Consider the following 24366-nt stretch of genomic DNA (forward strand, 5'->3'; position numbering starts at 1 on the left):
GACTCTAGAAGCTCGGAGTGAACGAAGACAACCGTGCATCACTGGTATTGTGCATGAAAACACGTTCATTTGAACATGATCGTGTTTTTATGCATTCTGCCAGTGTGTGTATAGCAGCTCTCTAGCTCATTACAGGAGGAGGAGGAGGAAGTTGGTGGGGCTGAAGCATTCATCTTCAGATTGATGTTTATGGCAATCTGGAGATGCATGCCTGGATTGTGCATGTGTGAGGGCACAATTCAGCCATGTCCTCTTACACAGGCACAATCTGTGAATTTAACAGCCGTACTGCACGTCTTAATCAGAACAGTACGCCTGTGAAAATGAGGGGTGTCCGGGCGCAAAACAGTGTATCCTGGTGTCCAATTGGAAGAGAGGCATAACAGCACGGGCAGGATTATAAGCCCTGCCCCGACTTCTGATAGGGCTAGAATTAAAAGCCCTATTAGAAGCTGGGAGATGACTTTGGGTGGTTCTTCTGATTTTGGTCCCGGTTCTGCAGTTCTATTCAGTTTGGTTTCCAGCCTTTTCGTTTGACATGGAGAAGGAGTGGCGGTCTTTCTGTCAAGAAAGCAAAATAAGCTGATTTTTTCCCTATTCTGTTGGGTGCATGCATTTCTGCATGAGTGTGTGAACATTTCGATGTGCCTGTGTGACTCCTGTGATATGTAGTGAGAATTGTAGTGGTGTACAGGTGCCATTTAGGCAGAACAAGACAGACATGAGTAGAGACTTTCCAATCTCCCCACAAGACCCCTCAGAATTGTTGCTGGAGTCCAAGTACAAAGAAGATGGTACATTTAGTTATTTTAAAAGAAGAGGGTTTCAATGCAAAAATGAAGGAGGACAAAAAGTATTGACGACACTGGTTGATGGAGGGACTAAGAGGGTCTGGAAAGAATCTTTTTCCCCAGTAGGAATTTACTGTAATTCATTAAGGTGTGCAGTCGGAATTAGCATAGGGAGAGTGTTAATGTGTATTTGAAACTCTACATGCAAGGAGATTTGAAGTGTCTGCATTATGTCCCATCCGTGCAAGTTTATGGTCATGAAGTGCGTCTGTGCATGCGCAAGTGATACGCTTGCCCCCATTTACAAACGTAAACCTGCTGTGCTATAGTATTAGCGCTCCAGAATACTCTCCCAGTATCTTATTTGCACTTATTTCCAAAGTGCAATACTGTTTCCCTGTTTCTCATAGCCGTAATCCGCTCATAGCAGTTCGAAGACGCAATACAAGGTGAAGTGAATGCGCCATCTTGTGACGACATACACATGCACTCTTCTGTTAAACAATTTCGATTTACGTTTTCGTGGTTCAGGGTTAACCAGTCACACAATGGCCCAGGAATTATTTAAATCCTGTGATTTAGGTGTCGAGAGCTGGAGAGCTACCAGAAGCTGAAGATTTGCTCATTGGAGAAGACTCCTTTTATAATACCATTATTTTTGTGCATTAATTGGGACTTTGTATTGCTCTGTGCCCAATTGTGTGTGATGCACACTATTAAAAAACTCTTAAATAAGCCAAGCAGAAGGTGAAAAGAGAACAAGTCTTAATTTATAAAAGCAACGCAGTTAGCGTGATACACAGCTGTTCTGAGATAAGATGTCAGAGTACCTTAACCAATTTTGCTGATGCTTGATATGATCTGCAGATAAGGAGTTTGGATTTTGGCAAGGCCAATTCTGCCTTCCATCTTTCTAAGAAAGATAAATGAATATCAATAGGTCTAGTGAACACCTTTTTTTTTAAAATGCTGACAACCCAACTAGTGCAACATAAAATACAGTGGCTAACTCTTACAGTTGGTAATGCAGCATTCGATTTAGAGAACAGTCCAGGAGTCGTCCCATAGATTAAAAGTATTTAGATGAGTTAGACATGTACGTATTCCTCTGCTTTATGGTGCAAGTTGCCTACTCCCTGCAAGGCCTGTGTGCTGAGAGAAACGTGTTTCGGGGGCATGTGCGAGGAGGCATCCATCCAAACTGACTTGATACAGACAGTGGGAGACTTTATAACTACTACAAACCATTTTTTTTATTATATACACTGTTTTCCCTAAATCGATCTGATTTTCATACTTCCAGACACTGTTCCTCTGAATAGTCCAATAAAACATATTGTTCTTTACCAAATCCCGCTGTTGTGACGGAAGCCTTCTGCATGTCTCTGGAAAACATGCTTCCCCTGCCTTATGCTGATCTCCAAGCAAGTCACTCAAAAGTTACTCTATGGTTTCTAGATACCTACCTCAGTGAACATGACAACCATGCATGTCCACTGAGGGTCTGCCTGTTTACATAAATTGAGATCCTAGAGCTTGACTCGGAGGTCGAGAGGAAGTGCACCTCTATTTCACAGAGTGGCTGCTGCCCTCTCTACACAGGCTGTGATAGACTGACAGTGGTGGCAGCCATACATCTATTGTATTCTACAAGGATGGATGACTAGCCACCCTTCTGATCAAGTCTGTGGAGTCTGCCATGCCTGTGGTCCTGTTGTCGTGGTCTACCTGACATATGTTTGAGAGCTTGTAGGTGTACAGGGAAGGATGGTGAGTCGAGTTATTGTGTGTAATGTGAGCTGTGCTGCTGGACATTCCAACTCCCCCAGCCCATCCCCTGGTAGGCTGGGGGTAGACACACTCTTATCTGTATTTAGCTGCACTAACTCTGTTAGGATGGACCCTTTCTGTTGGGTACTGGTCTATATCCCCGGGACCGAAGATAATTAAAACTCCTCTCTGGGGAATGGCCTGAGCTGGTACGAGGGAAGACAGTAAGCCATCCATTGCATGCTTTGGACATGCAGCGAACATGCCGTAAATGTGCCTCAGGATTGAAGGGGCGGCCAGGATTCAAAAGGATTACCTCTGATTAGATCAGCCAACTAATCAGAGGTGATAAAAGTCTGGCCTTAGCGTTCATTTGTTGTTCAAGACTGGTCTACGATTCTATCAAGGCGGCCCACACCGGTTCATCCACGGAGGCCAATCATGACCAGTGGTGTGAAGGCGTGATAAGAAGCTCGCTCTCCATGTCTCTGAAAACCCTTTGATAAATGGTTGAACATGAAGATGCTTTCTCTGTGTCTGATGTACTATGCTGCACAAGAGTCAGCCAGTTTGAAAAGGAACAAGGGCGTCAGTCAGAAAACCAGCTGTTCCTCTGAGGCTTGTGGAGCTGGTGCTCACAACAAGGACATTGTAGACAGCTGCTCAAGATAAGGAAGTCTGAAGCACATCAACGGAGGCAGAGCGAGACAGGGAAGCTTTAACCCCGTCCTTGAATGTGAGATCACTTTTCCCAGACCCCTCCATTGTGCTGTGGGAGCCTCAGTGGTACTTCCAGTTAAAATCGGTAACTGGTAAAAAGTGTCATGTCGCACAGGCCCCCACCTTTCTCTGTGTGACAACTGGGGGTATCAGGGTGTTCTGGCACTCTCACCAGCCCCTAACCTCCTACAGCTAGCCAGTGGTTACTGGACTAGTTGGACTACAGTAAACTGTGCCAAGACATCAGACACCAGTGATCATATCCCTGACGCCACTAGAGTAGTGTCCTCATTCAGGACAGGAGGGCACTTCTGTTTCTTTGGGTGGCGGGTATAGGGCTGATCAAGAACATTTGACTTCACATCAAATGCTGACACTACCTCAATTCAATACAAGGATTGGTATCATGGTTCTAGCGAATAAGAGCAACCTTGTGCAACATGGTCTGTAATATGCAATACTAATTGTATGTCTACATGTAAACTGTATTTTTATAGTGCTTATCATCTAGGTGCTATAATACTGTATCGGGTCTGAACTCTGGCCCAGAGGGTTTCAGAGACATCTGGGTTTCACCTTTTATCATAGTTGCATGTGAAGTATATTTCTCTTGCATGTATTAAAGAACTTATCTTTTATAAAAAGTAAAGCCTGACGGGACATTGGTTTATCAGTTGGTAGTATGGTGTGCACTGTATTCTGAACGTCTAACCCCACCTCACCTCCTTGCGAAAGCATTGGACTGCTCTGTCTGCCCTGAGAGAGTCCAGTGCTGGAGAGGAATTCTTGGTTATCTAGTTTTGGGTCCACTAGTACTGAGGACCTATGACAACAGTGGGGAACACTCTAGTTGATGCGAGTGGAGCAGAGTAACACCTCAGTGCCCTGGTGTCCAGGAAGTTGGGTCCAACACCTGGAGTATGGGTTGGTGATTGAATCGTGGAAAGAAAAGACGAATTGGTAGTTTTACTGAGTTAAGCCTGTTGTTTATTATAAATTTATTTAACATGTATTTCATTTTTCGCAGTTTTTTTTCTGTGTAGGGAAGATTCTAAGGGGCATATTATCAAGCCTGTGCGCTAAAATTATCGCCGCTTTATCGGCCGAAAACGGCCGATAAAGCGGCGATAATGGGCTTGATAATATGCTCTGTGGAATTCCAATCGAAGCCCATGTTAGATGTCTTCACATCTAACATGTGCTTCGATTGGAATTCGATAGAGCATATTATCAAGCCCATTATCGCCGCTTTATCGGCCGTTTTCGGCCGATAAAGCGGCGATAATTTTAGCGCACAGGCTTGATAATATGCCCCTAAATTTTTAATTTTAACTGGTGGCCTTCTTTTGAAATGTGTTTTTAATACGTTTCCTTTCCACTTGTGCAGTCTCTTGAAAAGCAAGCATCAGCTACGCCCATAGGTCTGGCCTTGGCACGTGTGTAATTGTATTTTTTGCAAACCTATGCAATAAGCAAAAGATGACAAAAATATAAAATATATATCAATGAGTTGCACAACAGCCGAGGAACATCATTCCTCACACTGAAGTGTACTCCTGCTGTGCACATGTAATCAGTCAAAACCATGTCACTTGCTGTGCAAAACAGTCAACCGATGAAGTGGGCAGACCCATTGCCCCGTTGCCACAGATACATTAAAAGTGATTCAATTGAATAGTTTGCTAAGGGAAATCAAAACAGGGTTTACCAGCTTAAAATCTGCACACAAGGCGTATCAGAAAGTACATTGTCATTATGCAGAGTATGTGCTTACCTCATCACAGGCTGCACACCTGGGTTTCAGGCATTCAGCGTGGTGTCTGCCGCAGTAAATCTTTCCATCTTGGTAAAAGTAAATTAGGTCAACGAGCAATGCATTGCAGATAGTACACACAAAGCATTGTGGGTGCCAGCAAAGGCCATGTCCTGCCCTCGAAGCAAATACTGCAATGTCGCCTCCATTTATTTGTCCACCACACTGTTAAAGCAGAGCAAAAACAAAGGGTTTTAATTACAAATAAGTAAAAAAAATTCAACAGATCCTGGGAATTACATTAAATCATGGTTTCGCAGGACACAAACAAAAGATGTTTAATAATAAAAGCAGCACATACTGGGAAATAAATCAAAGTTTTTCTTAGCATTAATGAAGGCAATGACACTGGTATTATTTCATGAACTAAACTGTATTGTTACAGCACAGTTAAATAGCATCTACATGCTTACATGGCTTTATAGCTACATAAGAGAAGATGTTTTGACAGTAGCCAGCATGTGCATTGCCCGCACACTCTCCTGTCCCATTTTTAGATGTCAGCCCTTTTGAAATCTATCTTGAACGTCAATATATATCCTAGCCCTAAGACCCATATGTTTATTTGCAAAAGCATTTTTTTTGTTTCGGCAAGACCAGATAGCGTTACTCACCTTTGTGTTCAACCAGAAAAGCATTTGGGGTTTTATACAGAACAGGAAAACCAGGTTAGAGTTTTGTGTTTTAAATTATAACAAGAAGTGTGGGTTAGCCAGACAACAAGCTTTCAGTATATGTGACTTAAAAAAGTCAAGTATGGGAGGAAATACACTTCAAAGCTCCTGAGCATCCTGATGATGGGAAGCATAGCACAAATAAACCTGGCAACAATAATGCCTGGAAACCACAGAAGATGTTCAGTGAAAAACATTCCAGTGATATGTCACCACTGTGGAACACTTTATCTTCCTTTTTTCTGGTGTTTAAAAAGACAAGGACCAGTCTGGAGGTGCTCACCACAGGATCTTGATTGACTTTACAGAGCATGTTTTGAGTAACATGGTCAAGCGAACTCTGATTTCTCCAACACACTAATTCAGAGCCACTAATGTTAAGGTTACATTACAGTATGACTAAGAGGGTGTCAAAGTTATTAATTAGCTAGCTTTACAGGTAGCCGTGTTTCTGTGGGGAACTAGGGGCCCGATTCACAGAACTAACTTAAGACAAAATCCTAAACTTACTACTTTTGGTATTCACAGAAGTTAGGATTTTGTCTTAAGTTTGTCTTAAGACAAACTTAAGACAGACTTAAGTTAGGATTTTGTCTTAAGTCTGTATTAAGTCTGTCTTAAGACAAACTTAGGACAAAATCCTAACTTCTGTGAATAGCAAAAGTAGTAAGTTTAGGATTTTGTCTTAAGTTAGTACTGTGAATCAGCATCTAGATGAGGCTTGACTTCTAGAGTCTACGACTTTTCACAAGTGATGGTCTCACGGTTATTAATCAAATAAGGCTTGAAGTAACTAGAAGAGTTGACTTATGTTCCCCTCCAAAGTCCCTGACAGCTTCCAAGACCTCAGCAGCACCTTTCCCTGCAGCCGTGGCTCTGCTTGAGTGTTGGGCACTTGCAAAGGAGTGAGTGGGATGGCAAAGGAGTGGCAGACGATTGCCAAAGTCGGCTTGAAACAATGGTGTACTGTGGGAGGGGATGAGGGGTGGAGAGAAGTGATGAGAAGTAACTTTGGATTGACCATCACCTAAGTGCTCTGTAGATACTGTGACCCTGCAGTATGTAGGATGTCAAGACTGTTTAGGCCCTCACGAGAGGTACACAGCAGCAGGTAGAGCTCCACCATCCCTCTGTGGCAATTGGCACAAAACTGAAAGGCACTTCATTGAGCAAGTTATAGAAGTGACCTGCAATTCTTTTGAGGACAGATTGAGAAACTATTCAGCCAAACACATATTTGGAAGAGTGTAGTAACCTCTGGAAATAATATGATCAGAAGCAGGATGCCCTAGTACGGCCGATTATACTTTGAATTGTAAGTTTGCAAACACTCTATTCAGTGCCGAGATAAAGCTCCTTAGATGTGCCAGACAAGGTTAGAAGGAAGACACGAGGGAGGGGGCACTAGGAAGAAGATACCAGAGGTTTGACCCCTGAAAATGCCATATTCTCCCACAAGAGGTAGCCGTGAGACATTTTATTAAGCTGAAATTAATAATGAAGGAGTTTTGAAGAAGGAAGACGTAACGTCACATACCCCGAAGCCTCAGAAGATGAAAGAGAATTTGGTTCTGAACTGTGGTAGGTGAAGGGAAATTTTCATTCTCTAGAGCCTTCTTTCATTGCTCGTAAACACTGCTTGAGGTAATGAGTGGATTCATTTATGCCCCGCAGATTCCCCGAATGCCAGATTAAATTTGCAAGTACAGTATCAGGTGTAATAGGCAATTTGATTAGGTGAAAATTAATACAAGAGTTCAATGCGAGTAAGAGGAGGACATGTAGTTGCGAAAGACTATGGGACAACATAGGGTTTTAAACAGTGGCGGCCAACACAGACAAAGAGTGGTGAGGGGGCGTGGGGAGTTGGGGGAGCGCACAGCGGGGTGTTTAATAATATTTAAAACAATTATGACTTAACTGGTGCTGCCGGCCGGCTCGTGCTCCTTTTCTTCAAGTTCCTGGTCCCAGCAGTCCCTGGGACAGCATCACGGACTCCCCATCCAATCCAAGATCTGCTCTCAAGCATGAGAGCAGCGTGGGAATCGGCCTGAGTGGGCTGGTTTAATGCTCGCTCAAGCACAGGGAGTCTGTGCTGTTTCTCCAAACCGGCTGTTCAATACATCTGGGTTGGCGAAACCTAAGTTCGCATATCAGTTTGGCCGGCCTAAGATAGCTGGACAAACTTACTTGCGCATTTAAAAGTGCCCTTACCACTCCTCCTCCCCTCCCATGGCCCGGTCACGCCCCTCCCTGCACACGCTGTCTCAGCCAGCAGCTGAAAAACAAATCAATTATAAAATATTGTTTTATTTTTCAGCTGCTGGCTCTGAGCCAGTGGGGCAACGCTCTTCCGCCATTGCGGAGGATCTGCCGCTGGTTTTATACCGGCAGACCTTGGTGTTTGTTTCAATAGAAAGAGTTCTACAAAACAAGCCAAGGGTATTTGGACTTAGGTTTGCAAAGATACCATGCCCTTCAAACATAGAACAGGAATGAGGTCAAAGCACTCTCTTGAGGTCACTGATTAAATGCACTATTTTCAGCTTGAACTCGTGTTTCTAAAAGAACTGGCTCATCCATCAAAATGCTCCAAGGTTACGTCGGGCAGTCCGGCTTACCTGTTCGCATATCGCTCCCGTCATCGTTACAGGAAAAGGTCTCACATTGCCACGTCCCAAATTTTCCCTTTTTCTTTGATTACTGAAGAGTTTCAGTTCTCTTTTCTCTTCGTCATCAAGAGAATTACAGTATCGTACCTAAAACAGATCAAACGTTTTCAGTAATTAGTCTGCATTAAAATATTAAAATATCCATTTCTCTTAAAAAATTGAAAATTACATACTTAAAAACATAATTTAATTACAACAGTGGCTTCATGTACATACTTCACCCAAAAGCCTCGCTGTTGAATGTATAAAACGATGCTGCAGAGGAGAAACGACTGGGTGAACAGAGAATCTACATACTAACTGCACAAATAAGCATTAGCAAAGACAATACCACAGACTTTAATGTGCCAACATATTTAAAGACCGATATTCCAAAATACCTTTTTACATGTGTTACATACACAAATCCTGTTTATCACATTAAAGCCTGCTCTAATGACTTTGGCAATGCTGACAAAATATAGCAAAAGTGTTTTTTTTCTGTACAAAATGCATATAGCAGGTAAAGCATCGACTACGATAATTAGTGTGATGAGTGAGTGTATTTTTCATCTGTAAAATAGTCCATCACGCATTCCAAAGGAAGCACTTACTAGAAAGTCGAATGATACAGTAAATAGCCAATAGCATGAGGTGAAGACTAAGAGTCCTCTGGCCTGAGGCTGAGCCCACTCGATACATTGTTTAAAGGATTGGTAACAATGCATCTAACAGACAAATGTACTGTCAAGCCAGACCTAAAAATTACTAATACATCTATTACAGAGCCCTAAATCAATAGTGCATCAAGGCAGCACTAGAGGAATTTAATCTGGCTTCAAGTGAACTGCCTATGCTGATGGCAGCCACTTTATTTGTATTTGGTATTGAAGGTTTGAGACTGAACGTAAAGGAAGAGAAACAGTATATCATATATATTTTTTAACCGAAATAGATTATTGTGGGAAGGTTGATCATGGAAGAACATAATGAAGACTGGTGTTCAGGCATATTCATCTTACTTTTATCCTGCAGCTGTCTATAAATAGTCTCCACACACTTCAACCACCATGGCACACTAAACATCTCCAAAAACAGAATTCCTCCTAATTTCTCCTCCGAAACATACTCCTAAAATCGACCTATGGATGAACCAACTTACCGCCTTCAACTGCTTCCCCCGCATTATCGACTCAGATAAATCCCAAGGAATTACCCTGGACAAGCATCTGAATATGAAGTCTCACATTAGCAATGTGTGCAAGGGAGCTAACCACCTTCTGAGAACACTCAGGAATCTCAAACCTTTCCTACCGCAAGCAGATTTCAAGCAATGGTCCAAGCTCTTGTCCTACCGAGACTTGACTATGGCAGTGCTACGATATGTGGCTTCCATAAATACTCTTTGGCCCCATGATTATTGTTTTTACTCCCCATAAGTCATTATATGACATCATTTTGCCCATCCTTCGCTCACCCAGGTGTATAAATGATCTATTAGATGTTCACCACTTGATTCAAAGCCTATAAGAAGCCCCATTTGACTCATGCTTAGATTATTATTTTGGTATTGGTTATTATTCCTGTATATGATTATTTCACTTACTCCCCTTATATCACTACGCTCCATCATATAGCCCACTCCTAGTCCACTCAGGATTAATAATTGAGTTGTTTTTTGTGCACTATTTGATTCAATGACTATTATAATCCCCATGTTTGACTCATGTTTTGATTGTTACCTTTCCCTATAACTGTAAAGCGCTCTGATATCCTTCGGGATCAAGTTCGCGCTATATAAAACTTTATAAATAAATAAATATGAGAGAGCAAATTAGCAAGTGGACTCTCCAGGCCCTTAAGAATGAGATAATCATTTTTTAGATAGGGGGAGACAATCTCTTATTACTTTTCCTTAAGTTGGACTAGGTGAAAAATGTTCACACATATCTAAGGTTCAAATCACTTATAAGCAGCCAGAAGACCACAAGAGAAAATCCCAAAGGGCTACATGCCATTACTGTCAGCTTCTGGGACCACTGCAGGATTTCCTAACATGTTAAATGGTGGCTGGCCACACCACAAATTAAGTGAAGTATTCAGTATCTTTGCATTGTTCTCCACTTACAGAGTTCAGATACTTAAACACTGTAAACATATCCTTAAATTCTCCAGCTGTACGACAAAGGATCTGGCCATGCAAAAATGTTCAGGTAAAAAACCTGTTGCATAAAACTTTAGAGGCAGTGTCTAATTATAGCTAGGACTTCTGATCTCTGGGCTAAAACATTAGTAGAGTCCTCCCTTTGTAGAAAACATCGTGGGGCAGGGTCAAGAGATGATAATGTACATTTTTCCAAAGTTCAGTTGCTAGACATTCTAAAGTCGTCAATGGTAGCTTCTGTGGCTCACAGAGACATGCATTGCTCTAATTAAATGCATAGCCGGGAGTTCTCAACTTCTGCCCTCTCCGATTCCCTAGACCCAAGTAATGAGCTAGAGAATATGGACCACACGGCCATAGATCTCAACTGGTCTCACCAAGGAGAGACTTAAAACACTCTCTAGAGAAGGCTGAATTTTTCCACCAGGGCAGACCTAAGATAACCATACAACTGCTTTGCATCAGGAAATTACAGAGTTGATTAGACACTCAACAGACATATTTCTATAGGTTTTTAGAAAAGTGTTACTCCCTTGAAGGTGCTGTACCTAATCTTTCTAACGGAATAGGTAGAAACTACACATACCAATCTATCCATTCAGCACATTGGGAGGAGGATGAATAATTGTTTACTGATCCCAAAGAGAACAGTAGGTTTTAGTTAATCTTTCTCCACAAGGAAAAATCCACTGCAGGCTGAAAAGTATTCAGAGTGGATGGCACAATCCGTGTTGTTATATTTCCATATGCCATTTGCAATTGCTGATGAAAAAAAAGGGCCTTGACAATACTGAGCTCAAGATTTTCTTTTTGGGAGGAGCCAAGATGGCGACCGGGACGGACGTGTAAGCTACAGGCTCCGCGAGCCGTCCGATCCCGCAACGAAATCCTGCCACTCATCCTGACTATCCCGTGTCCAACCACAGACATGCGAATGCTTATGCCATCGGTGCTCCTTTGAGACCTCTGCCGATTCTCTACGCGGTGAACTCGCGCTGTTTACCGACCCCTGCAGCCGACCCGGGACCTGGAGCCGATCGCCGCCCTTGAAATGGCCGGGAGCCGTCAGCCGATCTCGCTCGCAGGGCACTAGTTTGGTCAAGAGCGCTCCTGCTCGCGAAAAGGAACCACATCGCCCCTTCTGACCTGGTAAGGCTCCCGGCCGGCTCGCCCCGCTGCCACGATACATGTGACTTCGATCCGCATTGTCTTCCCCCCGGTGAGCCTGGGACTGCCCGGAATCCATCTTGGGGTGCCCGCCCTGCCGCAACTCGTCCACTTCGCTGGCTGGTTTAACAGCGTTTGTTCTGCCTCGGCTCCGACCTGTGTGCTGCTTGCTAATCGTTGGCTCCCACTCTTCTAACTCCAGCCTGGATAGTCGCCCCACTGCTTTTACCGCTGGCTTGCTGCGGAGGTGACCATGCCACCCCCTCCCGTGTAGAGGGAAGATGGCGGATTCCTCGTCCTCAACGGGAAGGATCCTGCCTATGCCTGACCAGGTGGACACCGGGGGGGAGCGCCCATTCTGTGCGGGTCGGCCAGCGATGGGACGGGAACCGACCTATGGCGATATCCTTACTGCCTTGCTTGACTTGCGGGCGCACTGGCGGCGACAAACCGACATCTTGGAACGGCGGATAGTGGAGGCTACGGACGGTCCGCTACAACTGCCTTTGACTGGCCCCTTGCTGCCGCTGACTAACCCTGCTCAGGAGACAGTGTTGCAATGCGGGACTGTGCAGAAGAGAACAGAATTTGGTAACGCAGTAGACTGTATCACTCCTGGGGAGGCTACTGTTGCGAGGCCGCCCCTCGACTCGCTGCCTGATACTGTTGCCATTGACTTAACACTGTTGCACCCCTCAGAGACTCTCCGGGCGATGGATTCCCTCCCTGCCCTCATTGTGACTTTTTCTCCTCGCTTGCAGTGTGTGGGTCACCTAACGGAGGGGAGGGCGCCCCACCGTTTGCGCGTTGCTGGTGATGTCTACTGGGGGCGCTAGTACCTTCCTCCTCTTCGCCTTCCCTGCTGGAGGAGGCCATTTTGTTCCTTTGTCTGGCCGATGAAGAATGCATGGTGGTGGACATGTTTGGAGATGTTTCGGCGCTCTGGCCAGGGCTGAGGATGCTCACACTCTATCTTGCCGACTGACTGGTGAAGACCTGGCCTCGAATGTTATTTGTTGTGCATTACGCATCGGGGGGGGGGGCTTCTTTCCTTCTTTCACGAACGTTGTACTAGTATCCTCTTGTTGGTCTATGTGGTTAAGATCTTGGTCCTGGGCGAAAAAGGGGGTCTGGTAGTGGACTACTCGCTTATAATTGCTGCGGGGTCCTCCAATTCTGAAGCGCTGTTTGGGGTAGTAACCATTGCACTGCTCGCGAGCCTGGAAAGCTTGATATTGTCGGCTCCTCCCCACCTTCTTTATTTTTGGGGGGTCATAGACTTGTTTGTATACTCGTCTTCCTCCTTATATGCCAAACGTGACTTTTTTTCTTTTCTGCCTTTCTTCGATCCTTGGATCTTATTTTCTCTTTCTTTTTCTTCCCCTTTTTCTCTTTCTTGCTACATTTCGGGTTTATGGGGCGACAGACACTCTGCTGGGGGGGGGGGGGGGCAGGCCATAGCCTCTGCATGTGTGTAGGGTGGGGGGTTATATTTCAGTTTTCGTTAGTTTATATGGTGCCTATTTATGTTCTCTTTATAATTTTCTCTTTTTCTGTACTGGGTCAGTAATGGGGTTTGTAAGGAGGGGGTGGCGTTGTGGGTGGTATGCAAATGCGGACTGACGCTCCTGTTGTTTAGTACTATACCGCCATATTTTTGGGGGACTTATCACTCCTGCCATGTTTACTGCTGCCTGCATGTGTTGCGAAGCGGATTGTATGGACTCAGTTCTCCTTGACTTAATTTTTTATCGATTTATGTTTAGATCAAAAACTTTAAAATTAACCTTCACTGCTCCTTTTCCTTGGCGGCATTACTCACCCTAGTGTAACTGCTGTTACTTGTTGCTATTTTGCCTGATACCGCTGAGGGACCTGGATTGTCTGCATTTGTGCTTAACTGTTTCGTGGCCGGCCTGACGGTTGTAGGCCCGTATTTGTTCCCTTTTTCATGCACAATAAAGGTTTTCAAAAATTTAAAAAAAAAAAAAAAAAAGATTTTCTTTTTGATACTGAGCTTGAGATCTATTTATCATCACATAGCATGTTTAGCGATGAATGTAGTTTGGAACAGCAGTATGCCAAAATTGTCAGACTTAGTGCCTGTGTGTATCTCCACCGGATGCCATTATTTGAGTTGATGATGATGATGATTACGCACTTGTATAGCGCACGACTACCCGTAGGCATCTCGGCGCTTGTACGAATACCGCCGAGGAACCCTTCCTGGCCTTTCCCTGTGAGGAGCCCACTCCTGGGCCGTTGTAGAGATTAAGCAAGGTATTGCCCAGAGGCGCAGAGTGGGACTCATGATTAGAATTGGCACTGAAGCGAGAATTATCAGGTCCTATGAAATTGAGCCCGAGACCCGCCGAGGCGGGAATTGAACCCTGGTCCCGGCCAGCCTACTGCATCAGGGTCTGCCGCTCTAACCATTGAGCCACACTTCTCTATTGCTGAGCCAGCTGTCCCTGCTGGTACACCAGCTTCACTGATTTGAGATTGGGTGTTTGAAAATATAGACTTGGGTCCATGTTGTTGATAGGGTGCACCCTCTGATCTGTGCAACAGCACACCTTTAACTTACTGCAGAAAGGGTCCTACCACAAAGAATACACCATCCACAGTGCAGCTGCAAATACGTGCCTGCCCAAGGGTCAGCGCATCAGTGAAAGGCGGGCTGACAGTTTGCAGACACCAGTCTGCCTTCAACTGTGCAGGTGGCAATCAGCCTGCATTTTAAATGAGGGTATAGATCCCGCTTTGAAATGCAGGCATGTAAAGCAAGTGCCTACATGGGGGAATCTTCAAGGATCCATTGGATCCACTTTCCCCCCTCTCAGTGGTCGCCTTGGGGTATGGTGGCACGGACTATGAGCCACTGCGGTGTCACACACTTTCAGTGTGGCACTTGACAGCTCCTTTGCCTAGCCCCCAGCTTCTTTAATACAGCACAAGCAGAAATGCAGTGTCTGCACGAGACTATGTTCCCATACAAATGAAGGAATGCCCTCGAGATTGCAGTGGCATGGTCTGCATTAACAAACAGCCGTTTTATAATACCTGTTGAACCCCATGGAGACTGAGTGCAATATGGCCCTGTTCCATGCTGTCCAAATGTAATGATGACAGATGCCAGCCTTTGCAGATGGGTGTCTACTCTTTATTCCTTTCAGGTTCAGAGTTTGGCATTAACAGCAGAACACCTGGATGTGGAACTGGGAACAGTCTGCAGCAGTCCTCTGTGCTATTCAGATGTCTACTACTTATACAGGGTAAAATACTGATTTAAATTGAATCAGGTCACCAATGCTTACTTCAATATCAAGACATTAGGTTGTTGGTTAGTCCTGGAAGAGGTAACCTCACCCCTCCACCAATTTGCTTAGGGGGCATGGGTATTGGGCAATCTGGCCCCAATGACTGAGCTGTTTTCACAGAGTCTTCCTCCCAGAAATGTAGGGGTAAGTTGCAGCTCAATCTCAAGAATGACACAAGTACTCACAGAAAATACTTTGTGAATTGGCACCTCTATCATTTCTATGTTTAAGGACCATGCTATACTCTTAATCTACTATTCCCCTGAAATCTAGGGTTCTGCAGAAGGTCCCAGACAAGCATGTCAAACGTAAGTCTGGCAGGAGCTGCCCCTTTCCACATTTTGAGGATGACTAATGACTGTTTAAATGACTTTCATTTACATTCAGAAATGCCCTGTCAGAAATGGATCTTGCCTTTTTGGCCATAGCCTGGACACCCCTGTTCTAAAAAAAACGGATTGTAGCAATTTTGGTGCCGCCTGCAGAGGCATCTGCCTGAGAAGTGTACTGAGGTACTTACAGTTATCTCACCTCCCTTTTGACAAAGAAGGCAATTCAGGATTACAGGTAGATTGTTTTTCAGAGTGGTGCTCATTTTGAGATCTTTAGCCACAATTTTGGGACAACAATTTTGGTTTGGAATTCCATAGGAGTAGAGCTTTTTTTAACCTGTCACCACTCACATGCCACAGCAATCCAGGCTTATTAAGAATCCTGTAGGGATAAGCCAGGGCTTAGTTGTGAAGGGTTTAAGCATCAGAGTGTTGTGTGTTGTCTTTTATTCCAAATTGTATGTAATTCCCTTAATGTAGTCTGTTCCCTATTGGACCATTCATTGAACTACAGTAGGAGATTCTCAGAAATCTTCTCTCCATGAAAGTACTTTTTCAAGTTGCACTCAAGATAGGACATTGAAGTTCAGCAACACGATCCTCGAGCATATCAGCACATTTCCCTTATAAATCCAGCCTCACCACCTTTTCTGATCTATGCAGTCTTTATTCTTCTCAGTACAATACTGGTAAAACACAAGGTTGGCTTCATGACATTTTTATAGAATTGCTAACTCATTTTCCAGTCCCAATGCTGGTCAGTGAGTGATGGAAATTCTCTTTGCTTTTTAATTTTTTTTTAACAATTATCAGAGACAAATATTGAAAACCTTTTCAGGGAGAAGAAGCTGATGTGAGGTTCCTACAGTCCATTTTGGTTCAGTAACTTGCAAGAAACAAGGTGCAAATCCATAGGGCTACTCAGGCAACTCATTAGATGAATGCCTTGCAGAATCTTCCAGTATGTTCCATCAGTTAATCAGTACAGATGATTTTCTAGGGCCGGCTGCAAGGCTCTTCAAACATTGAGGCCTTTGCAACCTTTAGGTTCTCAGTACAAACATGTTCTTGTTTAAAAGAAAGAAGGGATAGCTTTGTGCCACCCAGTATCTGTGAAATCCCCATCTTTTAAAAAATGTTTGTCAGTTATTGCTAGAGGTGTACATGTGTATTAGCAATTGTCCAAGAAAAGTATTCCAAATGTTTTCAGGGACAATGTGCTGATGTGATGTTTCTTCAGTCAATTGTGGTTCAACCCTTGCCAGGGAATTAGGTCTACATTCAGATGGCTACTATCATCCATTGCGTAGAGGCAGAGCAGATTTGGGCAGAACAATTCACAGATCTGTTATTATGCACATGTGAGAGCCCTGCCCCTGCAAGCACTCTGATGTATGTAGTATTCTCAGTACAATACTTTCAATATAAAGGGGGGCTTGAAGCTACTCATGTGGCTAGGAGAATATGAGTAGGTGCAGCTCTGCTGCTTCACAAGCCTTTTCTCTTAAAGGTGGTGTTTCAAATAGGGACAGGTTTATGCACAATGTTGCACCTGCTTTCCATACTGATTAAAATATGATCTCTTGTTGCTCTTTGTGGTCAGGTCTTCTTTCACTGGGAAGAGTATGCATATCTGGTTGGATGCTCGCTGGGGTCTATAGTGTCATCTGCACTACTTCCTCTAGTTTATGAAGCATGCGCCTGACTGCTCAATATTTTTTGTCCTGTCACTAAGGACTAGAAAACATTCATATCTTTTATCCCCAAAAATAAATTGTGCTTCATGAACACCATCCATTCCTTCCCAGTTAGCCTCCCTTGGGAGCAGGGTCACACCACTCCAACAGCTGCCTTGTGTGGCAAAGTTCAAGGTGTGCCATTTGAAGATGGTTTAAAGTTGTTACATTGGTAACCACTAATGCAACATCTACCATTACTGGCTTCTGGTGGTCACGGTTTGCCTGATGGACTTATGTTTTAAGGTTTCTATCAGTTTACATAAATCGAGTTTTCATTAAAAAAATGGTTTTAGAGTATTTTGATAGTTTTGTTCAATGTAATAAAAAGTGTTGACTAATGTTAAGGTGCTACTTTGGTATGCCCGCTGAGTTTAAACATTATTAGGATGAGGTTGCATCTGGGGGAGAATACCACAGGATTACTCTTCAGTGCTACTCTTTCTCATGAAGGTCTCAAGATCTCCTCCCACTTACTTCCTAGATATGGGTTGTTCATTCTTTAAAGATACTAGTTGGTGATAGGCAAATGGGGCTTGGTGATTGGGGCTTCTTAGTAGTCACCTAGAGTGAAGGAAACTCTAAGATCTGGCTGTGTACATACCATACAAATGTGAGGGCTGGGATTAGGAACAGTACGATTCAGAGTAAAGAAGATAATATGTAAATCCCTAATTTAATATTATCATTTACATTATTACTTTTGAAAGAACAGCTCAAGCACAATGAAAAGGTCACTAGAATTTACTATCCACATTGAAATAGAAACACAATGGCAGCTACTATTGTTGACAGTCATTAATTTTGTGAAAGGTATTTACAAATATATTGCACATCTTAATTGCATAAAATAATGTTATCTACCATAGAAAAATGAAAAGCTGAGAGTATTGTGCCAGGAATTTAACTTGTGAAAGGGTGGGTGAGAATAGGTCTTGCAGGATCACAGACACGGATACTAGCATTGACATTATGTATCCTTTAAAGACTGCTGTTGGTACAGAACCAAATAAACCAAAAAAATATGTTAACGTTGAATTTAAGATATTACTAAATTATCATTTTATCAAGTTAACTGGCTCTGACAGTCTTGCAGTTTTACTTTGGTCAGTTGGAAGGTGACATGAACAACTGTGCACCTGATATGCATACACGTGTCTCCACATTGATAAATTCATATACACATGTTATCCATTTCAGATTTACTCATGAACATATCCTATTACTGGCTGGCATTGGCTCTCTGGTATATCTGTAGATTTACCATTGGGCTGAACCCACTGCACAAACAGGAAAGAAATATCTTCCTGTAGCCTATAGATGTATCATATATACTTTGAAAAGCATTGCAGAAATTGGCTTTTAGAAACTTAAATGGAAGTACAAACACGAATTTCTAATGGCACATCTTAAGAAATTACTTTGTGTCTATATTACATTTGATATATTTTTAGGTTTGAGTGTTAAAACATCTCTCCATTTGTAATTTGACAGTTATCACTTGCATCAATTTGCACTTATATTAAGTTTATAAGTTAGAAGCATTCCTTATGCACCTATGGGCAGATAAATGTCTTAAGGGACATCAGTTAGGAGTAGGCAAGTGTAACAGGTGCTATCCATTGCTTGCACTATGCTATGGCATGGACCTCGCTACCTCTCCCTTCTGGGGTCATGCAGCCAGTTCCAGAAAAAAAGTAAACAGAGGTTAAAGAGTCCTGTGTATTTCTTTCTGTGGTTTCCCCTCTTTGCCTTTTCTTTCACATCTCAGTAACAAATAGAGAAAGGGGGTGCTTAACTGGAGATCCTGCTGTGGTCAAAGAGTGTGTGAAGTCACTTCTGCAACACCTAGCATTTTGGTGAATTAATATCCATGCACTTCTTAATTTCATCTTAAAACATTGTACTGGAAATACTTTGTTATGATCCCATGTTCCAATAGCTACCTCAAATTTCATGATGCAAGGTCACCACACCACAAACAAATTTCATGATTTGTGGGATTCAGAATATGATCCTCTTTAGGCCACGATTCCTACAACTGAAATGTAAATGATTTTCATCACATGGAGCATTCTGTTTCTTGGACCACTTTATGTCACGCTCAGTCTCCAAACGTCTCTCAAAAACCAACACCCAATGAGTAGTAGGAAGAAATATTACACTTTGTGGTGAAAGAGCACAAATAAATAAGAAATGCTCAAACTATTTGCAGTCTGTGTACGGCACAAGGCAAATGTGGAGTGTGTGCAATGTCTTGGTTACTATAAATGTTTGTCAGTTACAAACATATTTGCACAAAAGAAATATTTAAAATGTTAGTACACATAAAACATTCCAAATGTATACTCGACAAAGAGAAATAGTTCTAAAATTCCACAAGCTTTCAACAGAAGTGTGTGCACCACAAACGGTAACAAAATAATGCTGAACAGATTGGTAATTATTCTTATCAATTTGAGTGGGTGAGAAATGAATATGACTGGTTTTCAACTAAGTAAATCTTATTTCCTAATTTATTATGACTGGCAGTTATCCACACAACCAAGATTAATACATCCAAGTACCAAAGCACTGAATCACTACCCTCTTACAGGTAGTGAGCACTCAACTTAGAAGTATTAATATTTCTGTTAGAAAAACACGCATTGTAAGTGTTCTATACAGTTTCTAGCATGTTGAACTAACAATTAGCAGTTCTGTAAACACACACTTTAAAGAACTGCTTATATTCACATGCATTCATAGCAGTACACAACCGGTTGGTTTGGGTGACCGCATCAATCCCTTCTTTTTACATAACATGCTTATCAGTATTCTGTAACAGGAGCACCTATCTCATGTGCTACCATTTTACAATTTCATTGCCGCGAATTAGTAAGAGGGACATTTTAAAGAAACATATTAGTTGAATGTGCTTACAATACACCTTTACACCGTGTTGTGGTTGTAAGCGGAGCAGGGACATGTGTATAACTGTAGGATGTGAGAAAATTCAAGTAGATGTGACATTTACAGGGATGACAATACATTATTCTTATGATAGCATTCCATATTGTAACAAACATTTAATGACAATCTATTGCAGGAACAATGACTAAGCAAACACAAACAGGAATATGAGAAGATGTAAGTGTTCTTTATATGTGTTTGGTGGTGATGGTGGCAGTGATGTTAGACTTGTTTTGGGAGTTAGATAAGGTGGTGAAGCGTTGCTGATATTTTAGAAATGATTAACAGTAATGCCATGGCCTCACAGGATTACTGCCAATTGGACAGCAAAAATTATGTCCAGAGAAGGTCATTCTGGTAACTGACATATTAAGATATTCTACTTACTAAATTATCTGACTATGGTGATAAATTGATGAGTAAACTCCAGGCAATGGACATCTGTATATACCACCACTATACTGCATGTGTACATCATATCACTATAATATTATATCCACTTCATGGGTCTGTTACATAAGAAGCTTAGTCTAGTGAGTAGATGCAGATATAAGAATAGTAATTATATACTTACCTTGTCAATATAGTGTTAGTGCATGCAATATTTTTGTAGGTTGATATTACAAACCTCGGCATAGTGTCATACAACGGACTACGTTAAAGGACACATAGCAGACTTTGATGCAACTCAGTGTATCCTCTACAGTGGGAATCACAAATTCCTTCACTGCATTTGTTATTGCTGTGTCTTGGTGGTGGTGTTTTAAGAAAATGTACTCGGCAAACGTTCCTTATATGATCTTTCAGCACTTACCTCATTGTCATGTGGAGGCAGCTGCTGTAAAAGCTGTTTGATTCTAGATTTCTCTCCGGGACTATTCACATAAGGCACCTTATCATCTGGGAGGCAGCTATAATACTGATGAACCTGAGTGATAAACATGCACTAAATATAACTTTTTCGTATTTAATTTTATTTAAAAAAAATTCTAGAAATAATAATGTAAAGAAATAATAGAAATGAATAATAACTGAATCAAAAATACTTACTACAAGCTAATACAGACTACAAGATACATGGCAGTTAGGATGGCCTTAGTGAAAATATATTTAACAAATCAAAAGTTGCTAAAATGTTTGAACTGTTAAGAGGTGGATACCTTAGCTGAAAGATTTTGTAAACTGTTCAAAAGACATAAGGTATCTCTTTCATTTTGCTATTTAAATGTTTCTCCCCGATAACTTACCCCATATGGCCCTGAAACCTAATGAAATCAAAAAAACTTTCTGCTTACCTCGGATCCTTTAGAATAGTCTCTGAAAATTAAGCTGCTATAAACTCTGTTTTTTTGTGTCCATATATGCTGAAGCACAGCAGGCCTATTATAATCAGAAACATCATGTACTTTCTAAAATAACCTGGAAAAGACATGATGCACCACAGTAAACTCCTTCCTCCTGCGAAACATTCATGAATTTATATATTACATCCTGTTGAAGTACCAGTGAGATAAATAAGTGTTTAATACGCCTACTACAGACATTTGTGTGCCACCTGAATGTCACAAGTTTAAATCCTGTTCGCTGGCTCAGCACGTCATCCTCCCAAGGTTGAACAAATAAGAATCTTTTATCAATAGGCACACATATAATGACATAATTCTTGACCTGTACAATTGTAAATATATATATATATATATATATATATATATATATATATATATATATATATATATATATATTTACAATTGTACAGGTCAAGAATTATGTCATTATATGTGTGCCTATTGATAAATATATATATATATATATACATATATATATATATACGTGTGATATGGGATATATATATATATATATATATATATATATATATATATATATATATATATATATATATATATATATATATATATATATATATATATATATATATATATATATATATATATGAGTTAGGATATATATCATGAATGGTTTGCCAGAAGCTAATGAGACAATATTGGGTTTGTGCGAAGAAAAAGACGTACTCAGATTTTGTTCCCCACCAATTTAAATATTGTAGAATTTATTGCAATTTGGGAAACTTAAAAAAGAAACAGAGAGTAGATTTGCAGTTTTGTATTTTCTTGAGCTGTCACTATTTATTTCTGCTTTTATGTAGGCACATATTCACTGGTTTGCAACATCTTTCGCAAAAAGGCAGCAGATAAAAAGGATCAAAAACGTTCTTTTTTTTTAATTAGTAAACTAAAGATTATGGCTAGCTTGTTGCTTGTTGGTTGGCCTTCCAGAAACCTCACTTCACCTCATTTATTTATTTTATTTCTTTATTTACTAGCATTTAGCAGAGTAAGTTGCCAGTTGTGTTAACTGAGATAAATCAATTAAAATATGAAAGCATATTGAGTAATACATAATAACACACATAAATGACACATTTCAGGTTACATGATGTGGAAAAAAATAACACACAGTAAACAGGTTCCATGGGTGGAGGTACAAAAAAGTTACTTACCTTCAGTAATCTTTCAGATATATACTCTATCTATCTGCAGATTCTTCACCTTTTGAATTCTCTTGGGTGCCAGTTTGGATAAGGAACTTTTCCAACAAGTGCACCTGCATGCTAACAGGTGGTGCCATCTGCACCCCCTCTGCAAGTTTTCTTAATTTATCTTTTCCATGCTCTCAGGCATGGATCAGCCTTTATAGATTGCAAACCTGACAGTGTGCTAAACTTAACCGGAGACCTTTTTTGAACATTTAGAAATGGAGAGGAAGGACTTCAGTGAGGTCCTGCAGATAGACTATCCGCCAAAAAGAGCATTAACAAAGGTAAGTAACTTGTTCTCCTGATGGATATTTATAACCACAGATTCCTCATCTCTAAATAAATACCAAAGCAATACCTCTCAAAAGATGGAGGGTCTAAGGAGGGGACTTCACACCAGAATGTCCTGGAGAACAGAGTGAGCAAAATGGTCCTCTCTGCAAGCTAGGTACTAATGCCTAGTAATGGTATGGATGGACGTTAACATGACCACATGGGAAATGTCCAACACTGGAACATTCCTTACCAGTACCACTGTGGCAGTCTTAGCTTTGGTAGAACGGGCCTGAAGACCATCAGGACACTCCGTCCTCAACAGGGACTAGCATACTTTGGTGCACATGACCAGCCAGGTGTACAAGGTCTATTTTTGAATCGGCTTTTCTTTCTTAGCACCAGCAAAAACAATAAAAAGTTGGTCATCCACCTTGTGACCCTTAGTGTGTTCAATGTAAAAACTAAGGACAGGTCCAGTCAGGTCCAACTAAAGAAGCCCCTCTCCCTCCTTAATGGGATACGGTGGAGGAAAAAAAGGAAAAAATGTGGCAGACTCTTCCACGCTGAAGGGTGACACTACTTTTGGCAGAAAGGGAGGACAAGTGGCTCCTAATGTCAAATAAAGAAATGTTGAAAAGGATGACAAATAATGTTTAATGGTTCCCACAACTAAGCTTTGCATGGCCAGTCACAAACTAAACATTAGAACTTCCACCAACTTATTCTGAAGAGGATCAACCTGCTGATCTCCACATGAGGTCACAAACTTCGGCCAACAACCAGGATAAATAGATTTGATAGATGGGCAGCGAGCTGGTTCTGTCTAATCTCCTTGAATGGAGGTGTAGGTTATTGTGATTTGGGTGCAGACCCTTGACCTGTTGATGGAACATAAGGTCCTCTCGAGAAGGTAGATAGAGCGGACAGTAAATGCTCAGGTGCAGGAGATATGAATACAACACTATCCTCAGGCCCAATCTGAAGCTATCAGGATACATTGGAATCGGTCCATCCTGACCTTCTAAGAAACTCAGGCAGAAGATATAGCAATGGTTAGACATACAGAAGACCAGAGTCCCCTATGAAGCCATGAGGTGGAAACTCCGAGGCACAAGAAGTTCTACACTGTGTGTTCTAGGTGTGAGTAAAAAGATCTATGCAAGACACATCACACTTGGTGATGATATCTTGGACTGTCTTCAGGTGTAGGTGTCAATCATAGTTCTCCAGATAGCATTTGCTGAGCTCATCCGCCCTGACATTGAGGGAGACCGTTAGGGGGTTGGCCGTCAAAAAGACCCCTTGAAGGTCGAGCTACTGAGTAAGTATCAATACATCCTGGCACAGCACCCACAAGTTTACACAGCCCAGTTTGTCGCAGTAGCACTTGAAAATTGTGTTAGCTATCATGATGTGAACCAGCTTCCCCTTGATGGATGGGAGAAA

The 24366-nt window shown here is 41.8% G+C and overlaps 1 protein-coding gene across 2 annotated transcripts in view; it reads right to left on the bottom strand.

Moving 5' to 3' along the window:
* PRICKLE2 (prickle planar cell polarity protein 2) overlaps positions 1-24366 on the bottom strand; it is a 234862-nt gene that overhangs the window by 131477 nt on the left and 79019 nt on the right. The window contains exons 3-5 of one of the 2 annotated variants that reach the window (XM_086939086.1): positions 20905-21018; positions 8390-8527; positions 5056-5259 (exon numbers count right to left, since the gene is read on the bottom strand). In XM_086939086.1, coding sequence (XP_086795212.1) covers positions 5056-5259; positions 8390-8527; positions 20905-21018 — 456 coding nt within the window. The remainder of the gene's footprint in view (positions 1-5055; positions 5260-8389; positions 8528-20904; positions 21019-24366) is intronic. The other variant, XM_086939087.1, reaches the window with a different exon arrangement.

Source organism: Lissotriton vulgaris, chromosome 9 (assembly GCF_964263255.1).
Source record: "Lissotriton vulgaris chromosome 9, aLisVul1.2, whole genome shotgun sequence".
Taxonomy (NCBI): Eukaryota; Metazoa; Chordata; class Amphibia; order Caudata; family Salamandridae; genus Lissotriton; species Lissotriton vulgaris.